General features: G+C 46.3%; 2 protein-coding genes across 4 annotated transcripts in view; both read left to right on the top strand.

Annotated features, from left to right (window-relative positions):
• LOC139056980 (uncharacterized) overlaps nt 1-21,279 on the top strand; it is a 227,560-nt gene that overhangs the window by 98,740 nt on the left and 107,541 nt on the right. For both annotated transcript variants that reach the window (XM_070534767.1, XM_070534766.1), the window contains exon 2: nt 11,145-11,242. In XM_070534767.1, coding sequence (XP_070390868.1) covers nt 11,145-11,242 — 98 coding nt within the window. The remainder of the gene's footprint in view (nt 1-11,144; nt 11,243-21,279) is intronic.
• Nucleotides 15,990-19,889, top strand: LOC139056979 (uncharacterized). Of its 2 annotated transcripts, none has more exons than XR_011512485.1 (2): nt 15,990-18,401; nt 18,732-19,889. XR_011512485.1 is itself a non-coding variant. In XM_070534765.1 (2 exons), the coding sequence occupies exons 1-2, from the start codon at nt 18,242-18,244 to the stop codon at nt 19,770-19,772; spliced, it is 603 nt and encodes a 200-aa protein (XP_070390866.1). In that variant the 5' UTR covers nt 15,990-18,241; the 3' UTR covers nt 19,773-19,889. The 2 variants fall into 2 exon arrangements, 1 of the variants encoding a protein (XP_070390866.1); XM_070534765.1 differs by having other exon boundaries at nt 19,330-19,889.

Genomic DNA, 21,279 nt, shown 5'->3' with positions numbered 1-21,279 from the left:
GCATTAAGGCCAAGTTAAATGCAATAGAACTAACCCAAGTTGAAAGTAAACGCGCTATGAATGATCTCAGTGCCCGTGTAGCGTCTATAGAATCTAACATATCTAGTATTGACCAAATTAACTGCGAAGTTTAAGAATGTATAAGAAACAATGTGAAGAACACCAGCGCATGCTGGGTTCAGTTATGGCGAAGGTAGACTATCTCGAGAACCAGAGTAGGCGTTGTAATTTGCTTTTTTTATGGTGTAGAAGATACAAAACCAAACGAGTCAAGTGAGGACTCGAGTATGTGTAATTGATATGCGCAAATCATAATTGGGTATCCAATCAGTGAAAATGGCAGATTCTCACAGGCTAGGCAAATTCAAAACTGGTAGCAATCGTCCTTTAATAGCGACTTTCGCTTCCTACGTTCACAAACAAAATGTTTTAAAACGTGCTTATAAATTAAAGGAAGCAATGTCAGTATTTCAGAGGACTTTTCTGAGGATGCACGTAGAAAGAGAAAGCATCTGTGGCAGTTCGCGAAATCGCGACCACAAAGTGGCGACAAGATCATTCTTAAGTACGACACCCTTATTATAAATGGTCAGAAGTACTTGTTTGATGACAATACAAAGGAGGTGGTACCAGTAATAAAAGACAAAGCAGATGCTACAAAGGGAGTAGAACCGGTTGGATGACGGCGTCGGCATAATGCAGCGCATATTTCCTTTCTTGTAATTAACTGCCGAAGCATTACGAACAAGGTTGATGAATTGGCATCTCTAGTTGACATGGTAAAGCCGTCTATTATTCTCGGTACTGAATCATGGTTAGCAAATGAAGTTGCTGATGGTGAAGTATTCTCAGGTCGATTTAAGTGTTATAGAAAGGACAGAGACTTGCATGGTGGAGGTGTATCTATTCTTGTGGATTCTAAAATTCCTTCTTCTCAGATAAATGCTGGCACCGATGAATGTGAAGCTGTATGGTGCAGACTGACGCTTAATAATAGCAGTTTTAACTGTGTGTTCGTTCTACCGCCCACCTGATTCATCCGTTGATGTGCTTAGGTAGTCGGCAGTGACAGTTGACGCAGTTCAAACAGACTCCATGGTAGTTGGAGGTGATTCCAACCTGCCTAATAATAATTGTAGTCATCAAACTCACTTTCACTCTTTTTCGGGTCGGTCCAGTCAGGAACTGATTAACTTGGTTGAATCTTTTGAGTTACGTCAAACTGTATTGGAACCGACATGTGAGAACCATATCTTAGATTTGTTATTCACAAATAAACCTGAATTTGTCCGGTCTATTTACGTGCTACCTGGAATAAGCGATCATAATGCTGTGTTTTGTGAAATGAATGTTAAACATTTAAGAAGTATTGGAACAGCAAACAGACGAGTATATATAACTACGAAAAAGCAAATGTATGCGAGATAAATAAAGCGTTGAATGAGTACCGGACGGTATTTGAAACATATGCCGACTACACTGGAGTAACTGAAATATGGTCTATATTTAAGGAGAAGATGTTTGAGCTGAGGCAGCGCTTTGTTCCGGCGTTGACATTAACCAAAAGAAGAAGTAAAAGTAAACCTTGGTTTACTCGGGAGTTACGCAGTCTAACACGCAAGAGGCAACTAGCTTACAGTAAGTACAAAGGAAAGCCGACACGTGATTATTGGTGAAAGCTGCATGAAACTACCGAAAAAAATGAAAGTTGCAGTGGTAGCTGCAAAGCATTCATTTGGAATTTCAATGGAGTCGAAATTAAAGGATAATCCGAAGGAATTCTGGAAACATGCAAAGAGAAATGGAAAAGACACTGTGACTATACCACCGTTTGTGTCTCGTAACAGCTTTATTGATGATGACGTAGGAAAAGCTGAGTTCTTTAATACGTATTTTAGCTCTGTTTTCAGCTGTGCATTGCAACAGAGACATGATATGAGTACCTTGAATTTCCACCCGGTGGTGAGTGATATGGATGATGTTGTTATTAGCATTAATGGCATAGAGTCTGTGCTGCAGAATCTGAAGATTGGTAAGGCTCGGTGTCCTGATGACTTGCCAAACAAGTTTTATAAATTTTGTGCTCAGTCGGTTGCACCGTAATTGAAGATTATTTTTGAAAAATCGCTTGAGGAATCCTGCCTTCCAGATGACTGGAAAATCGCAAGCGTAGTGACAATTCACAAATCTGGTCCTCGTGACACCGTCTCAAATTATAGGCCAGTATCACTAACTTCAGTTGCGTACAGGACTCTTGAACATATTTTGTGTACTAGTATAGTAGCACATATGGACGCACATTCGTTGTTTAATCATCTGCAAAATGGTTTTCGAAGGGGCCGATCTTGTACTACGCAGTTGACTGAACTTGTACACGAGCTGGCAGAAGCACTGGTCAGGCGACTTAGCGTGGACTGTGTGTTCTTGGATTTCAAAAATGCATTTGATACCGTGACGCACTGTTTACTAATAAAAAAATGGCCTTTTACAATATCAGTCCTCAAGTAATATCATGGGCAGAAGATTACCTACGCTTACGTCAGCAGTTTGTGGTGGTGAGTGGTACTCAGTCACAAAAGGTGCAAGTTGTGTCCGGTGTTCCGCAAGGCTCCGTGTTGGGGCCGCTATTGTTCTTGCTGTACGTGAACGACATTAGTGACGGAATAGTGTCTCAAATGCGGTTATTTGCGGACGACTGCGTTCTCTATAGAGTAGTCACTTGTGACCGCGATGCTGAGATTTTTCAGGAAGACTTGAACAGAATCTCAGAGTGGTGTGTCAAATGGAATATGGATTTGAATTTGTCTAAAACTGTTCATGTGAAATTTACAAGAAAGAAAAAGCTTGATATGCAACCGTATGTTATTAGGAATGTAATGTTGGAACAGGTATTCGAATTTAAATATTTAGGTGTTTATTTTACCCCCGCTTTGAATTGGCGCCGCCAAGTCGATTAAGTCACTGCTAAAGCATGCAAAATCCTGGCATTTCTTCGCCGAAATGCAAACACTTTTCCACAGTCATGTCGGGACATCTTGTACAAGGCCTTAGTGAGGTCAATTCTGGAACACGCGTGTACGGTTTGGGACCCGCATACTCGTAGAGATAAAGATAAGCTGGAGCGGGTGCAGAACATTGCCGCTCGTTTCGTATCTGGCATACGCGGGGCTCAATACAGTGCATCGCGTACGAAGGACGCACTCAACTGGGAATTGCTAGACACGCGCCGTAAGAAATTGAGGCTGAAGTTTTTCCATGCTATTTATTATTCAGTTGCTCGGATTGATCGCGAAAAGTTTGTGCAAGAGCCTTTTTATAGATCCAATTGTGTGGACCATGATTGTAAGGTCCGTCAATTTGCGAAAAAAAAACTGAATTCTTTAGAATGTCTTTCTTTCCTAAAACTATTAGGGAATGGAATAGACTGCCGAGTGATGTGAGGATTGAATCAAACTATGCTTTCGTTTTGATCTTGTAGATTGTACATGTGCATTGCTAAGGGCTTTGCATTTTTTTCAGTTTTTTTGTCGTTTTTCCTGTTCTGTTATCACTTTTAACACTGTACAGGAGCAGAGGTGTCGTATGTATTTCTTCTTGTACCCCCGCCCCCCCCCCCCCCCCACTGTAATGCCTTGGTGCTGTGGGTTCCTTAATAAATAAAATAAATAAATACGGGGCCTTATGAACACGCTACGAGTACTACTGACTGCCCTACACACTCCGGTGGCTCGAGGTGCACTTTAAATACTGAATACCCTGAGTCCGGTACTGTCCGGTCTTGAGAAGCACCATTGCTGCTCCTTAGCACCCGTTCCTTAAACAAGTTGTTGAAGACCAGGAAGCGGAGTCAAAGTAGAGAACGCCTTGTTTATTCGACGCTTGCAAACAACTAAAAAAATGTAGGCGCGCGCTCGGGTCCACGCTCGTTTCTAACTTCTGCTTCTCTTATTTTCCGGAGCATAATATTTAACAGCTCCAGGGCGAACAATTTGCGTGTGCTTGTTTCTTTTCAAGACGGAGCTTTTCCAGCAGATTCTAGGTCCTACAGCATCTGTACCGGTCTGCACTGTGCCATCTGTACTGTACAAGCTCGAGATGAACCTCTCTGACGACTGCACATGTGAAGATGAGTATATTGGATGCTTGCCAAATAACTAAAAAATGCACGCACGCGCTCAGGTACACGCTCCTTTCCAACTTCGGCTTCTGATTTTTTTCCTGAGCATGATATTTAACACAACTCCTGGAACCATACATCTTCCAGCGCAATGCCAGATGTCTTCAATCCCGCATTTAGGGATTTCGTCCGTTTGTTTTTAAGCAAAAATTTCCAATCATTGTCATTTGTGAGCCAAACATTGAGAGTGCCATTCGCCCATCAGGACATGAAGCTTTCATGTCTGCCACCTGTTGCGACCGCAGCAAAGCCATCGTTTACGTCAGATGCAATTTCACCTATGCTTTAAACCCAGTGGCACCTGATGACGACAATTAGTACGTATGTTTGACTATAAAATGCAAGAGCAATTCACTCACGCTCGTAGGTGCCTGTATTTCACCTTCGAATCGATTTGACAACGCAAGACTAAGTGCACTTTTAACAGCGACACCTTGACCATGGATTCTCACCGGCGATTTCAATGCACACCACCCGCTATGGGGAAGCTTGAAGATGGATCGTCGAGGAAGACGTGTACTATCCTTCGGGTCGGACCATGAATTCTGCTGCCTAAATCATGGCAGTCCCACCGTTCAGCAGGGATTGTCATACAGCAGCTGCCTGGACTTGACTTTTGTTTCAAGATGCCTCAGTGCCACTTCAAAATGATTTCCGGACAACAAAAGACATGGCAGTGACCACGTTCCACCATATGTTCAAATTTACGGCATAAGCAAGTCACACTCTACCAGTTATTCAACGCATTGACTAGTCTAAATACACTTGCTCATGGAGATGAATTGCCAAAAAATCCAGCACTATCCACCTGGCAACATCGAGGAGCTCATTAACGACGCTGCTCAAAAAGCCACAAGAGTTTTTAGGCCTATTCATAAATTTTCTGAATTGGAAGCAGAATTGGAGTGGCTTCGAGCAATTCGCCGTCACGCGGAACGAAGGTACAAATGCACCAAGTCCATCTATGGCCTAATGGAGGCGAGACGCATACAGAAGATCCAGCGTTGGATCAAATCCCTGCAGTCTATCAAATGGAAGACTTTTTGTGATTCCCTCAACCCACATAAAACCCTATCACATATATGAAGAAGAGTGCGCGGTATTCGAACATAACCACAACAACGACACTCCTTTAAACGCCTAGGTCTCTGTCATGGCAGCCGAGAGATCTACGTAGCGGAGGGTTTCTCTTTCAAGGTTGCTCGTCTACCGTCCTCGTTCCCAGTACATGACCCCCTTCATGCCCCAATCTCGCGCAATTCTCGTATGGGCAATCTGTTTTCCATCGAGGAGATGCAAGCTGCGTTGGCAGCGTGCAGTCGTTCCTCATCGCCTGGGCCTGACGCGGTGACATACGCAGCTCTTGGCAACCTCGGTCAAACAGCCCGGTATGCTTTTCTAGATGTTTACGAAAATTCATTGCGTGAAGGAGTGTTTCCTGCTGCATGGAAGTCCTGCCGCTTTGTGCCTCTGCTCAAACCAGGTAAGTCAGCCCTAGACGTGGTGTCTTATCGTCCCATTGCTCTGGCAAGTTGTCTGGGAAAGGTGATGAAGAGGATGGTGCTGATGTGCCTAGAACGGTATCTAAAACACTACAAGATATACCGTGATGCTATGGCAGGCTTGCGACGCGGACGATCTTCTGCAGACGTCATAGATCTTGTCTCCTCTGTTTAGCACAACAAAGCCTAAGGAGACTGTCAGCGCCGATGTTCCTGGACGTTCCTAGACCTGGTTCATACCTTTCCACAATCCGTCCGTGTGTCGATATATGCAGACGATATATGCATTTGGCCATTAGGAACGACGCGTCCACAGGTGCGCGCCAGACTCCAAAAAGCGGCCGCACTAGCATCAAGTTATCTTCGAGTACGGGGTTTGGAATCCTCTGAGAAGTGCTCCATGATCGCTTTCACGCGCAAAGTAATGAGACTGTACGCTGTTAGTGTTGTACGTACGTTGTGTTAATTATTGGACAGCCTATTGCCTACGAGAAGACGAAGTGCTTTCTAGAAGTGAGAATAGATCGAGACCGCTCCTGGAGTCTTTATGTTTCCTACCTAAATATGAAGCTAGGCATGATAACACACGTGCTCAGATTTCTTGCAGGAAAGTCATGAGGTGCGTCTGTGAGTGAGATGCTCCAACTGTATAACGCACTGTTCCTGGGTCTCCTACGCTACAGCTTACCTGTACTGGTGGGACCGGTAAGGCCAACCTCCGAGCCCTCCAGTCTGTGGAAGCTCAAGTTCTACGACTTGGTCACGGCCTTCCCATGTGTGCATCTACGACAACAACAATATTAATCGCGCATGACCGCCCCATCAATAAGTATATTCATGTCGATTCTTTAAGGATGCATGTTAGCCACTATGGCTGACTTCCATCACATCGTCTCGCCTCCCTTCCTGCCGCTCGAGCTCGTTCAGTGTTTTGTAGAATTATTGCCGCCAACCATGGAACTTTACCGCCAAACATTACACCTGCAGTGCGACCATCTCTACCGACGTGGTGCCTGCATCCACACCAGGCCCTTCTTGTCATTCAAGACATCAAAAATAAAACGGAGATGTCATATTTCGCCCTCAAACAAAGCGGGCTTTCATTCCTACATGACAAGCACAACAAACACACCCACTTTTACACGGACAGTTCTGTCTCTTCTAAAAGTTCAGCTGGAGCAGTGGCGATTCCCGCTCAATCTGTCACCATCAAATTCAATATGTGTTGCGTTACATCATCGATGGCTTCAGAACTCGCAGCCATTCGTTCTGCTTTGGAGTTTATTGGTCCCAAATCACCACATTCATCGTTTATCTTGTGTGATTTATAGGCACCTCTGCAGTGTCTGTTGTCCCATTTAAACCAAGGACCTATTGTGCAATTAGTCGCAGACATCCGACTGCTGAACCATCCCGCAATCAACAAGGGGCACAACGTCATCTACCAGTGAATACGGGGTCACTGCGGAATTGCCGGAAATCGCAGTGCTGATGACGCTGCCCGGTGGGCCCACTATGGCGCCCATATTATACCCATAAAACTATCAAGAAAAGATTCAGCCACAAGTCTTCGCTCCCTTGCACGCGAGCTTAGGCAAACTCTGTGGAACACCAATGAATTCACGTACGCACGTCTTCCCAAATTGGAAGACGTGCGTACGTGCGTACGAAGACGTGCGTCTTCCCACGTTTGCAACTCCGTCTTCCGCCAGGGCTACCATGAGCGGAAGCAACACTTTTGTGCCACCTATGGCTTGGCGTGGCATTCACAAATTTATATTCCTTCCACATGGTTATGGCCTACTGCCCTGCTTGCGACACCTGTGGCTGCGAGAAGATGATCGCGCACCTCCTCTGTGACTGTCCACGTTACAATATGCCAAGAAAAGTGCTCGTGACGGCGCTAGAACTGGACAATCACCCCTTCACAGAAGAGAAAGTTCTAGGGCGCTGGTGCTGACGGATTTTGGCACTCGAGGCCTTAAGAGCTTTGGTGAAGTTTTTAAGAGCCTGTGAATTGGACGACCACCGTTGGCTGTTGCGCGTAGCATCGCGTGACTGCGTGAATTTTTTTCGTTTTTTAAGTCTTTTTTCTCCTTTTATTCCATTACCCTTTTCCCCAGCACAGGGTTGCGAGCCGTTACTTACACTGGCTGATTTCCCTGTTTTTCCTTCCGTTTTTGTCTTTCTATCTCTCTCTCTCTCTCTCTCTCTCTCTACACCATACGAATCAAACGTGAAAATACACCTCATTTGTTACGTTGTGTTTCAACGCACACCTAGAAATTGCAGAATCAAATCTGCACACAAATCTTTTATTCTCCCTTCCCGTTTCAGTGCTACGTAATGGATCCGTCAATCTACGTCTTCGCTGCATTGTGTTTGTTAAGCAAGACGCTATTTCTTAAAACAAACTGCGAAAGAGCTCTTGGCGCAATTCCGACGAAAAATCGCAGCAATCGCTGTGACGTGCAACCAGCCGTTTAGTTGACGTAAAAAAGGAAGGTCGGCACTGCTATTCCGATCTCCCGTCACATGCGACGGAAATCGCACTTCCAGTGGAATGAAAATTTCGTCATGCGAAGAAGGCTTCAGTCGACGATGGCAGCTCGTTCTCACGCGTGAGGAGAGAAAACCAGGGAAGAAGCACGAGTCTTTCGTCGCGCGCAAGACTCAGGGGGGAGGTGAAAGGGGTGATAATTTTATTCCAGGAGCAGCTGGGTATGGCTCGACCACGTGGGCCCTATCCTGTAAGAGATCTGAGTGGTTGTGCATTGTTTTCAAAGCTTAGCTTGCGCAGAAGCCAGAGGCAGCAAAGAGGGGAATGCGCTCGCTGCTGCTTCCGCACTTCCTTCCACTGTAGTTTTGAGAGCAGAGTTTCTGCGGTGAGTGAGTGAGGCGTTTCAGTACTTGCATGTTTAGATAGTAAGCGCAGGTTTACACATTTACACTTCCCATAAAACTACTACCCTAATTTCTCATATCTGTCTACTACTTTGCTTTGGCAATCAATCTATCATCTTCAGGGCGAAGCTGCCACTTTTTAAAACGATAAGCATTTTGAGGACTCTTTACAGATTTTAAAGTACTACCTTCCTGCCGATATTTCCGTCGGGCTGATGCTCTAGCCATTTTCTCACCAACTCGCATCCCTGTGTCGTGCTTGGTCGTACGCTTAGAGTGTTGGGCTGCTGTGCTGAGTAAACCCGGTGCGTAATCAATACGCACACCAACTGGTGTCACCCGCCGTGGTTGCTTGGTGGTGTAGTGTTGGGCTGATAAGCACGAGGTCATGGGATCGAATCCCGGTCGACGCGATCGAAGTGCGAAAACACCCTTGTACTTAGATTTAGGTGCACGTTAAAGAACCCGAGGTGGTCCAAATTTCCGGAGACTCCCACTACAGATTTCGTCATAATCACGAGCACACATAAATGGATTTCTCCACTCTCTCTGCGCATGCGCGAGGAGCACTGGCTGCGAGAGAGAAATATGGGGACTTTCAGTCCTTGAGATTTCTCTTTGCCTAGGTACTACTGGGAAGAAAGTTGTTAGCTCCGTTCGTCCCTAGCCGAGCTGGCAACACGCTTGAGACAGAATGGGTGGCCGGCAAGGTGAAGAAGCTGTGTCCAAGGTGAGTTTGTTGCTATTTTGTTGCGATGGTAGCATATTAAGTTTTTCTAGTCGCATGGGGATACGTCTGGAAGTGAGGTGTCTTTTCGGATGATTTTGAGGCAAAACATTACATCGTGCATTGTTGATTAGTGTCGTTTAGCAAGGTCGCCATACCGCATGCTTCAGGAGATTCGCGGGAACGGAAACAGTTTACGAATTCGACTGCCGTGCCGATGTGAGTTCATTGGCTTTTTTGTTTTCTGGCGGCGGCCACCGCCACAACAAAATGGCAACAAACTCACCTTGGACACGCCACGCATTCTGTCGATTGCGTTGCCACCTCGGCTAGGGACGAACGCAGCTAACAACTTTCTTCTCCGTAGTACCTAGTCGAAGAAAAATCTCAAGGAATGAAAGTCCCGACATTTCTCTCTCGCGACCACTGCTCCTTGTGCATGCGCAAAAAGAGTGGAGAAATCCAATTATGATGTGCTCGCGTCCTAATCAAGCCGTAGTTCTGGCATGTAAAACTCCATAATTTAATTTAATTTAACCACCTGGCGTCACTAGCGATCTACTCTTCCACGAACCTCTTTGTCACCAACTTGTGTATCTGGTGCAGTGCGGAATGTCTGTTCCTCTGCTGGGCTGTGCCGTGGTAATAAAGATATTAGGCAAAAGATGCTCAATGAAGCTAAACCCATGTTGAACGTGGCTTATGACGCAGCCCGATCGATGAAGGTCAACAAAGTGCTTATTCTATACTGCGGTACCTTGACCAAATAGAGCTGCAGGCATTTATTTGTAGCCGCTCCGTTAATATCGGAGCATGTGCCTAGGAGATACTCCCGGAATAACAAAAAAGTATCCCTGATTCTGGGTGGAATCAAACCCGCGTTGTGCGTATTCAGACAACTTTGTCTGAATACAAAGTGATACACGCTCTATGCAACAACTGCACGGTGTCACCGCCATGTGGCGCTGCATGTTCAGAAGGACATGCGATAGACGAGCTGCGCTAAATACATGCCTCAGACATCAATATGTGTCCTACAGTGCATTGATGCTTATCGTATTAACGTCGAAATTCATTGAGAGATAGGTACTGTCACATTTTTTCATGTAACGAGGCGTTTCTACGTTTACTTTTTTTGCGTGAATGAGTGCACTTTTTTAAGTGAGAAGGCAGAGATTGCATGCAACATTGCCAAATTGAGCACAAGACGACAGCGCGCATCTCATTTGACAAAGTGTTTGACGATCAGCCAGAATCAATGGGCTCAATATGGCTTACCCTGCCTTGGTCACCTACTAAAGAGGGCAGATATTTCTAGATATAATACCGAACGCAAATATACGAGATTGTAAAATTCATCAGCGAGTATTGAGAACCGGCCATGACTTCGACAGTTGTGGACAGACTTAGGTCGTTTCGAAGACCCATTACTTATAGGCATTGATAGTGCCTTCATGTTCCACTAAATGCAATTTTTTGAAAGCCCATTTGCATACTGGCAATGACTTGCTGTTCGCTCCGCATGACATATTGTAGACTTCTTCCATCGGCTATATAGTTTCATAAAGGATAGTTGTGAGTTTAATAACAATAGAATGTGTATTATGAACTTTACGCACCATTGTTTGCTTTTCATCGCCATCGCAGCAATTTATTCAGTGCTAAGAAGCCTACCTAGAATTCTGCACAATGTCCTGTTCGTGTACTTTTGTATATTGCTATCCCATCAGACATCATGTCTGATGCGATAATGCTGTTACTGGCAAAAATTGTATTTTTGTGTCTTTCACATGCTAAGTACGGTGAATCATATGCTTTTACTATGTTCTTCTAGCTTGGACGCGACTTTGCCATCAAGTTTCCAGAAAACTTCGATGCATACGAGGGCCTAACCGTTCGCGTCTTCGGCTACATTCGCGACGCGGATCCGACGTGAGCTGCTATTTCAATGTTATTATTCACAAAAATACAGACAATGGACCCAACTCACCTAAATGTGTCCTGACATTATGTTTGTATAACCCTAATGTATTGTTAACTCGACAGGGATCTTACTGCTCAATTTTTATTAGACATGTACACTCGCAAAAGATTTCACATTTTGCAGTTTGCCGGTAAGGTTATCCTTTTGACATGCAATTTAACGTATTTCCACTCCTTGAGAGGCAGCTAATCAAATATGTGAAACATAGAAATGTCAATTTTTGCATCTACGTTCAATTTACTACAATTGTTGTTGGCCAATTCGCCATTTATACGTTGAGAACATAATTGCCGATTTAGTCATACGCGCATGTACAAAATAATGCGGAGAATTTACCCGGTGCGCGCCGAATAGCGGTCAAGGTAAATATACCTGGTAGCGAAGCTTCCATAGGAACCCATACGTTCAAAACATGGCGGTTCATCACCGGTTCATGGGGCTTAGCGCCATCTGTATGTGGTGGGAACACTTCCGCCGGAAGAAAAAATAACGTGACGCCATGTCCGTTAAAAGCACAAGTGACGTCATTTTGTTTTCGTAGGCGCGAAATTTGTTTTGTTGTTCTTCCTTTGGAGCTATATATTCAAATGCCCCGCCATTCGACTTGATGGGCGTTTCGAGCTTTCAGCGTGGAAAACGATGCAGGAAAAGGCCAGCCGTACGGTTGTCGAAATCGCATCCCTGCACAGAACATACTTTCTTTGGAGGCCGACGAAAGCTTTAGGTGTAGAGTGCTGATCCTATTGTCGGATGCCAAGCCCGTCGGCCAGTGCAGGCGCACGAAAACAACCACACAATTATCTGTCGGTCGTAATTCACTACTTTTGACTGAACAGATTAAGAAGCAATGAAACTGCCCGCGTCACCAAATTCAGACAAACTTCGACAAGCAAGAAAGCACAAATTGTGAGGGGGGCGTATTTCAACAGGTGATACAAGTGCGCCTTTCTGCCCATTTCAAGACGTGCATTGCACTGCGAGTGACAGTGGCGTCAACGCCGCCTGTAGCAATGGGCGCTGAAAAGAAATGCATTTAATAATAATAATAAAATTAAACGTATTTTTTTAACTCATCACGAATATATAAAATTGACTAGGAATTTTATTTTCGTTGAATGAATCTAACTGTGTCTCGTTTGAATTAAAAAACGCGTTTTTCTTTCCCAATGTTTGTTCCCTCCAAACATAGTCGCACTTCAATCGCTGCTCCCATAACCCCCCATGCTGATGTCGGTGACAATCTGTAGTGAACCGCTTTTCGCCCGAAGCTTCGCGACCTATTTGAATCGACCTTGTAGCGGTGGTGAACAAGAAACGTGCCCTTATAAAATTCAGCCGGCTGCTTAATAACAACATAGGATGCATCGACATGCGCAGTGAAAGCGCTGACGTGGCCACGACAATGCTACAACATAACTGCATAGTATCATGCACAAAAAATCCCACCCAGTACGTGTTTAGGCGCCCTTACTTCAGAAAGAAAGAACAAAAAAACGACAGACAATTTTAACTGAGAGCGGAGGTGTCAACCACAGTAAATTTGTTCAAAAGCCGATGTTTTCAATTAAAATTTTAGTTGTTATTCAGTCTCCCTAACATCGTCAAATAATGTTTTCTCAATTCACTTGAAACTGAATTTAAATGTAGCCTATTCATTTTAGGGTGGTCATATAGGTATCTGTAGGTTTCGCTAAAGGAACGTAATTACAAATATTTATCCTCTCTCGACTGCCTTTGCTGAAACAGCAAAAATACATCTTAGCGGCAGTCGTAAAATTAAAAAAAACATCCCTGCCATGGGCAGATAAATAAACATGATAAAGCACCTCTGCGTGGCTCCGACTGGTTCCATGGGCCCTCCGTTCACACAAGCTGGCATCACTTCGAGATGCCAATCAAGACTGGTCATTTTTTACACTTGAGAAATAATGATCGACTGTGCGGAGGGTTCTAGTGGTGGAACATAAGGCGATATGCCGAGTCTTATGCTGCCACTTGCACAACGGACCACTTATATAAAATGACGACTGTTTGGAAGCCGCCGATGTAGAGCTTTGAGCCACTAACAGGCACCTTTGGAAACGTGGGTATTTTGCACGTTGGTCGTTTTATGAAAACCATTTCTGGCAAATTAAACTTGTTACGCAATAAATTAGGAGATTGCAAGAAAGCCACGTATAGGACACGGTACAGCACACGTGCTCAGGCAGCAGTTCGCTGTCCTGCCCGTGACGTTTTTCTGGTGTTCTGATGTATTGCGTATCATACACCAATTACACCGACATGGTGTCTGGGTTCCATGCTCCATGTTGAATGATCCTTTTTCTCACACAATTCATAATTTAGCATCGGTGCTTCCTGATGTAAAAGACGCTCATACAATGAACACATTTGTTTCAGAACAACACAGTCGCCGGCATATATTACGATAAATATGATTAGGTATGACGTGAACTAAATTGTTAATACAATTACAAGTTACACACAACTTGCGGTATACCTGAAGTAGCACTCAGAATGGAGGACAAACTCGGGCCTCAAGACTGATCGCTGTGTATAAATTATTCCGCTCAATCATATCTGGCAAAACACGATACTTTCAGGTTTGAATACTAACTCTTCAAGAGGCACTTTATCCAAAGAAATATAAAATATCTAAACACAGCAGATATATTAGCTCAGGTATTAAGCGTCTGAGAAAATCGATGGACTATACTCACAAGCAGCGTTACTGTAGTTACTTTAAACACATGCATGTTTGGAAATTAACAGCGCGAAACAGACAAGTGCGAAGAAAAGAAAGAACACGACACTGGCGCTGACTCACAACTAACGTTCATTTTGACGAAAATCACATTTATACACCACTGCCAACACAGAAGCAGATGTCAACAACTGAGCTACAGTACTTGCATATTAGGAACTATCCTGGTAAGTTGTGGAAACGCACGTCCAAAACATCAGTGCGTCATTAAGCGGATAAAATCAGTGCGTCGAAATATAAAAACCAAAAACCCAGTAACAAACGTCGCTCTCAAACTTAACAACAATCAATCGTGAAACACTTTCTTCCAAATATCTCACCTATTTTTTTACTAACAGTGACAAATGGTCTACCGACGCACCTTTCCCCTTTCTTATCAATATGAAAAGCTCCCATAATATTCCTTGTGGGTTGATCTTTATGCCAGACCGAACAAACGTTTTTTTTTTCCACTAATGGTCGTCACCCGCAATCTGTTGAATGCAAAGACAAGTGCAAAGCTCCCGTACTTTTTAATAATGACTTGTGCTCATTTAATCGAATGTTCCGGTAGCGGCTGCTCTGGTCCACATAAACCTTCCCGCATGACAAGGGCAACCTATACACAACGGAAGATGTACATATAACGAATCTATTTTGCAACTTCTTGCAACAGAAACTGTGCTGCGCCGTGAAATTCCGAAACATGGATCGCCATCAACTCAACCAAATTTATCTTCTAGTGTTAACATACATTTTGTGGATCTGTGGACCACCTTTCCTGCCTTCAACTGGTCATCCTGTCCCATGGGCATAATGGAAGCAGGCTTTAGAGATGTACATGGTGGCATCCAGAGCTTCTGGGCTTCCATCGGAACACCGCAGAGCGATTCTGCTCACCTTCATTCGCATGGGGCGGCCGCTGATTTTAACGCGATAGCGTTAAGGAGCTCGTGTCGCAGAAAAGCCGGTGTCGTCGGCGTCGGCGGCGTTGACCGTGAGCGATAAATCACGGCAGGCGCTTCATAAATAAAAAGCAACTTCCAAGATTGGCCCGGTGGGAATCGAACCCAGGTCTCCGGAGTGTGAGACGGAGACGCTACCACTCAGCCACGAGTTCGATGCTTCCAAGCGGTGCAAACGCGCCTCTAGTGAATGCGGTGTTGCCTTCAAAACGAGCCGTGGAAAGTTATACTGCGGTGTATATCGGTAATTATGAACATGTAACGTACAGAAGTCACAATTACACGAGTTGCGAAGTGCGTTTCCGCTGCATTTCTTCTGCGCTTTCCGCACACGCAGAGCCATCTTGCGGCAAACACAGAAGACCCCCTCCTCTCAATGTACGGCGCTGCCCCGACAGGAGGCGCGCCGCGCGCGCATTGGGACCGCTGCCAGGCGCGTCGCGGGACTCCCTCTCCCCTGACGACGCTTCGCCGTGCTTCCGGTTTAGATTACTATCTATCTCTCTGCCCGTGCCGATCACGACGTTTGGCTGGCGTAGATCGTTTCCCCTCCGAGACACCGAGTTTTCTATGCACTGAAGTCAGCAAACTTGTCATCGAGCTTTTCTGCCGGTCATTAGAGCGCAGCTCATTGAACGATGACTACACTCTGGAACTTGCAATTAGATCCAAATGTCCAAATCTTGGTTTAGACGTCCAGTACATAACATGAGTACATTAATTTTTACATGTCCTGTTTAAAACAATCTTCGGACATACAAACGTTCGAACTTCTGGAATATAAACAAATTCCAGAACTTTAACCCCAGGGATGTCCGAAGGATGCTTGTTGGGAATCAGCATGCGCCGCTGACACGTGTTTGTTTGGTTAGATTCACCGGCCATGCCTCTTGTGAATCCTCAGTGGCTGCGGCTGACGTCACAAGATAAGGACTATAAAAGCTACACTAACCTTTAATAAAGCGTTCGTTCATTGCCAACTGCTTCTCGAGTTACTTCAGTGGCGATGAGGCTGCCCACCACCGGGCCGTGCCTGCTCCATGGCAGCCCACGTTGGACGACCGGGTTTCGACGAAACGGAAGACAGTTGGAACGCCTACCAGGTGCGTCTGCAGTCCTACTTTGAAGCTTACGGTGAGGCACGGGACACGGGACATATGCGAAGCACGGGACAGGATGCTACGAGACAGACTTGTTTGTGGTCTACGTGATGCCGGCGTTCGTCGGAAGCTTTTGGCCAGACCTTCGGTGACGCTTAAAGAAGCCGAAGATAAAGCGTTAGCAGCAGAGATGGCAGCTCTCAACGTTGAACGCATGGAGAGGACACAGGATTATGGCGACGTCCATGCCGTGAGGAGCAAGGTGCAAGGTCAACCGTATTACCACAAGACTCATCCGAGCACTTTTCGACCAAGCGAAGACGTCGTTTGCCCGTGCTGTGGTAGCACTAAGCACAAGGCAGCAAAGTGCAAGTTTCGCCGGGCAGAGTGTTTTCGCTGCCGACGTAAAGGGCACCTAGCTAAGATGTGTGTATGGAAACAAGGGGTGGCCCTTTGTGGGGAGCATTCTTCAGAGAGCGACGCCAATGAACTTTGTCTACTGAGTTTGTACACCACGTCGGTAAACTTGGTCAAGTCTGTGGTTCGCACCCTCTGCTGGAGCGGAATTCCGCTGACAATGCAAGTGGACACCGGATCGCCTGTCTCCATCATTACGTGGAAAACATACTGCAAGCATCGGCATGCCTGGCCTACGCTCCGCGAGACGTCCTTGCAGTTGTCCTGCTTTCTTGGCAAGCTGCCCGTGAGGGGTCAGCTGAAACTTCCGGTCTCGTACGCGGGAAAGACCCTAGATGCAACTCTAACCGTACTGCAATGCGATGGTCCGAACTTGTGCGGGCGAGATGTCATCAACGCATTTGAGCTTAGCGGGAGGCCCGTCTTCAGCATTCTCGGCGAGGAAACCTCCGGTGAGCAAAATGTCCCTGACAGTACTTTGGTTAGCGCACTCTTAGAGGAGTTCGGCAGTTTGTTTACGCCAAGTCTAGGGCTAATTGATGGCCCCGCAGTCCATTTGTGGTTGCGGGAAAATGCGATGCCGCGGTTTTGCAAAGCACGTTCTGTGCCGTATGCAATGCGGGAGCAAGTGTCAAATGAAATAGACAGACTTGTTAAGCATGGCATTCTCTCGCCTGTCGACAGTGCAGAGTGAGCCACGCCTTTGGTTCCCGTTATCAAAAAGAATGGTTCCATTCGGTTGTATGGCGATTTTAAGGTGACCGCAAATGCTGCATGTGTCACGGAGCAGTACCCTTTGCCAAAAATAAGTGATATCTTGGCAAACCTAAACGGTGGTGAAGTATTCAGCACCATCGACTTGAAGGATGCTTACAGGCAGCTGCCGCTTGACGAGGAAACGAAGAAAATATTGGTCGTAAACACTCCGAAAGGCCTGTTTTGCTTTAATAGGCTTCCTTTTGGTGTAGCCTCTGCTCCTGTGATTTTTCAGAGACGTATGGACGGCATCCTGCAAGGCATTCCGGGCATTTAAGTATATTTGGACGACGTGGTAGTCGCGGAGAAACGCGGCAACTGTGACACGCTGCGTCAAGTTTTCACACACTTCCGGCAACACGGTGTCAAGCTGAATCCGCAGAAATGCAAGTTCCGACAAGCAGAAGTTGAATTTCTGGGACATCGTATAAATACGAACGGATTGTTAAGATGGAAAACATTGCTGCAATAATGAAAATGCCGAAGACAACCGTTGTTGCGGAACTACGGATGTTTTTGGACTTCGTCACCTACTACCACTAATTTCTGGGAAACTTGGCTACTGTTCTTGAGCCACTGCATGCACTGCTAAAAAAGAACACACGCTGGCAGTGGGGAGCCAGACAAGATAACGCGTTCCGAGCAACAAAGCAGCTGCTAGAGGAAGCTAAGTTCTTGGCGCACTACGATTCAAGTAAGCCGCTTATCTTGGAAACCGATGCGTCGTCGTGTGGCGTCGGCGCAGTGCTATATCACAGAGTAAATGGGCAAGATCGACCAATTGGGTTTCGGTCGCGAACGCTTTCAGCTGCTGAGCGTATTTACGCGCAAATTGAAAGAGAGGCATTGGCAGTTGTCTTCGGGGTTACAAAGTTCCGGGAATATCTGCTCGGGAATCATTTCACGCTTGTTACAGATCACAAACCTCTTCTGAGCCTTTTCAGCCCCGACAAGCCCGTTCCCGCCATGGCTGCTGCCCGGATTCAGCGTTGGTCCCTCTTGCTAAGCGCCTACAACTACAAAATTCAGTTCAAGCCAGGAAAGACGTTGATTCCTGCAGACACCCTCAGCCGTTTACGGGTACGGCAGGAGCATAACAACACTAAGGCTGCAGAAGATGACGCTCGTGAGTATGTTCTTCTGATCGATCACCTCAATACCTGTCCTCTGTCGGCAAGCGACTTGGCTAAAATGACTGTTGCCGACAGCGACCTCGCGCAAGTCCGCGATTACATTTAGAATGGCTGGTCACGGTACTTGCAACAGGCTCAGGAGCCGTTACGCGTGTACATGCACAGGAAAGACGAACTGACGTACAGCCACGGAATTGTGTACTGAGGCCATCGAGCGGTTATTCCAACAAGTGCGCGGCAGTCAATGCTGTGTATGCTGCATGATGCACATCAAGGGATAACGGCTATGAAAAACTTGGCACGTTCTGTTTTCTGGTACCCAGGGCTCGATCGGGACATTGAGAAGCTGGTCAACGCGTGTCCAACATGCATAGAATGAGGCAGCATGCCTCCTGCCCGACAACCCGTGCCTTGGCCGGAAACAGAGGAGCCATGGTCTAGGGTCCATGTCGATTTTGCGGGTCCTGTGGAAGGTAACATTTCGATGATCGTGGTTGATTCCCATACGAAATGGATCGAGGTTACCGCCATGAAGACCGCCAGTTCGGCAAAGGCAATTGAAGCACTGCAGATTATGTTCAGCCAGCCGGTTCGGTTTGCCGAGGACCCTGGTAAGGGACAACGGGCCGCAGTTTACTAGTGAAGAGTTCAGGGCATTTATGAAGCGCAATGGCATCGCTCATTTGCGGACAGCTCCCTACAAACCGCAGTCTAATGGCCTGACGGAAAGAGCAGTACGGACTGTCAAACAGGGGTTAAACAAAAACACACGCGGCAGTTTGCAAGCTCGGCTGGACCACATTCTTTCGCATTATCGGCGCACTCCCTTGCCAAATAAGCAAACCCCAGCTCTTATGCTTCTCGGATATCAGCCATGTTCTTTATAGCACAACGTCGTGTCACGACCATTCCCTTCTGCAGGTGCGTGCAACAGTGGCCCACCACTGAGCAAAGACGTCTGGTTCAAGAACTACGGAGTGGGTGACAAATGGAAACGAGGCGCGGTAGAGTCCACCGAAGGCTCGCGAATGGCAACGGTAAAGACAGCAGATGGGGAGCAACATTGCCGCCACCTCGACCACCTAAAAACCAGGAGGACCAGCGTGGGAGAAGCGGTGGAACCCGAGACCCCCATGCAAGTGCCAACGACTAAAGGTAGCCAGAACGCAGCGGCAGACTCGCAGTCTCAAGGACACGACAGCAGTCACAGTCACGCTCAAGTAGGCACCGATATTCGAACGCCGTCAGACGGGCGGGCCGAAGCCGAGGTCGCTACCAGCGACCCGCAAGTGACTGACTGGGCTGAAGTGACACTGCGTAGGTCGAAGCGGAAGCCCCGGCCCCCGGACCACTTCACTCCTTAAGGGGGAAGAATTGTGAATCAGCATGCGCCGCTGGCACGTGTTTGTTTGGTTAGATTCACCGGCCATGCTTCTTGTGAATCGGCAGTGCCTGCGGCTGATGTCACACGATAAGGACTATAAAAGCTACACTAACCTTCATTAAAGCGTTCGTTCTTTGCCAACTGCTTCTCGAGTTACTTCAATGTTTGTAACAGGATTTCCATACTGGACATATTTGGGACCAAGACACACAATCCAACACGTAGTACGTGATCATATCGCCGAATGTTAAGTGTCTTTCTGAAGCTGCTGCACTCAGGATCTAACTTCCAGTGCAGAGGATAAATGGAGACGCAGCTATGAACGACCGAAACTGATCGAGCATATCGGAGGAAACGTCACAAATTGGTAGGTAGAGCACCGTAACAGCTGCGCATTACCACGCATTGTGAACTACGGCAAGCGTAAGCGAAGCAATCGTGTCCCACGCTCCCGCTCTCTCCGAAGATGTCGAGAAAACCAAGCACTGCTACTTCTGCGACGGATGCAACTACTGCTGTAGAACGGAGCAGTAACTGCCTTTAGCCATTCAAAAGACCAATCTCTCTTATTTGTACGCTTTGTGCTCATTTGCGCCTAGTCGGTCACATGACCTAAGGCCGCCATTTTATTGCATCTCTTCGCCCTTATCTGTAGACTCGGAATGCCTTAAGGTTGGTGCGCCCAGCGTTCAGTCTGCGCGTTTTCACTGGACGTGGTGGTCGTGTCATCTACTCATGAGTTCCAGCATGAACGTTTGTCACTTCCAGGTGAACGCTTTCATCGTTCGCTTAGGACCTCGATCTCCGCGGCACCTGTACGCCTTACGAATATCAAGATGTAAGTTAAAGTTCATAAAGTCTGTGTTTTTCTATTAGCAGCCCTGCAAGCTTTTCGACTAATCTTTCGTCGTGTCTGGGCCCAGTCGAATCACAGGAATTGCACATCCCCATGCTTTGCGGCGACGGTAACATCAATAAGCGATTGACCATGTGTTGTGCTGCGTTTCGTTCCATCCTACTGCTTTTCTGCAAATTCCCGAGCTTACTCTGGCCTATATTGTTTCTGGGCAGCGCTTGGGTACAATAAAAAATTTCTGAATGAGGAACTTTAGAACCGCTAACTTCCATGCAGCCCATTGGATGGGTCCGTGAGAGTTATGGCTTGTGTCTTTCCTGAACAGTGGTTAATAATAACAAAATTATATGAATCAAATAACTATTCCAGACAGCACTGTCCGCAATAGCCTTGCTTGAGCTTTGTTTCCTTTTTTGGTTATATAACCGCGAATGCGAGAGCAATCGTACAACTGCGTAAGGTTGGAATAGCTGAAATTCGCACGCATAAATTTGTATCGCGATTGGCGCACTTACTGCATATATGGCCAGCCGCGCTGCCGAATTTTAACCCGCCTGTCTTTAGGGCTGCTATATTGTTCTCGCAAACAGTGCTATGTATGTTTCTTCGAATAATGAATCTTTTGGGCGAC

The sequence above is a fragment of the Dermacentor albipictus genome, chromosome 3 (genome assembly GCF_038994185.2).
Source record: "Dermacentor albipictus isolate Rhodes 1998 colony chromosome 3, USDA_Dalb.pri_finalv2, whole genome shotgun sequence".
NCBI lineage: Eukaryota > Metazoa > Arthropoda > Arachnida > Ixodida > Ixodidae > Dermacentor > Dermacentor albipictus.
The sequence above is the reverse complement of the archived record's forward strand: the minus strand, read 5'-3'. Positions and strand labels throughout refer to the sequence as shown.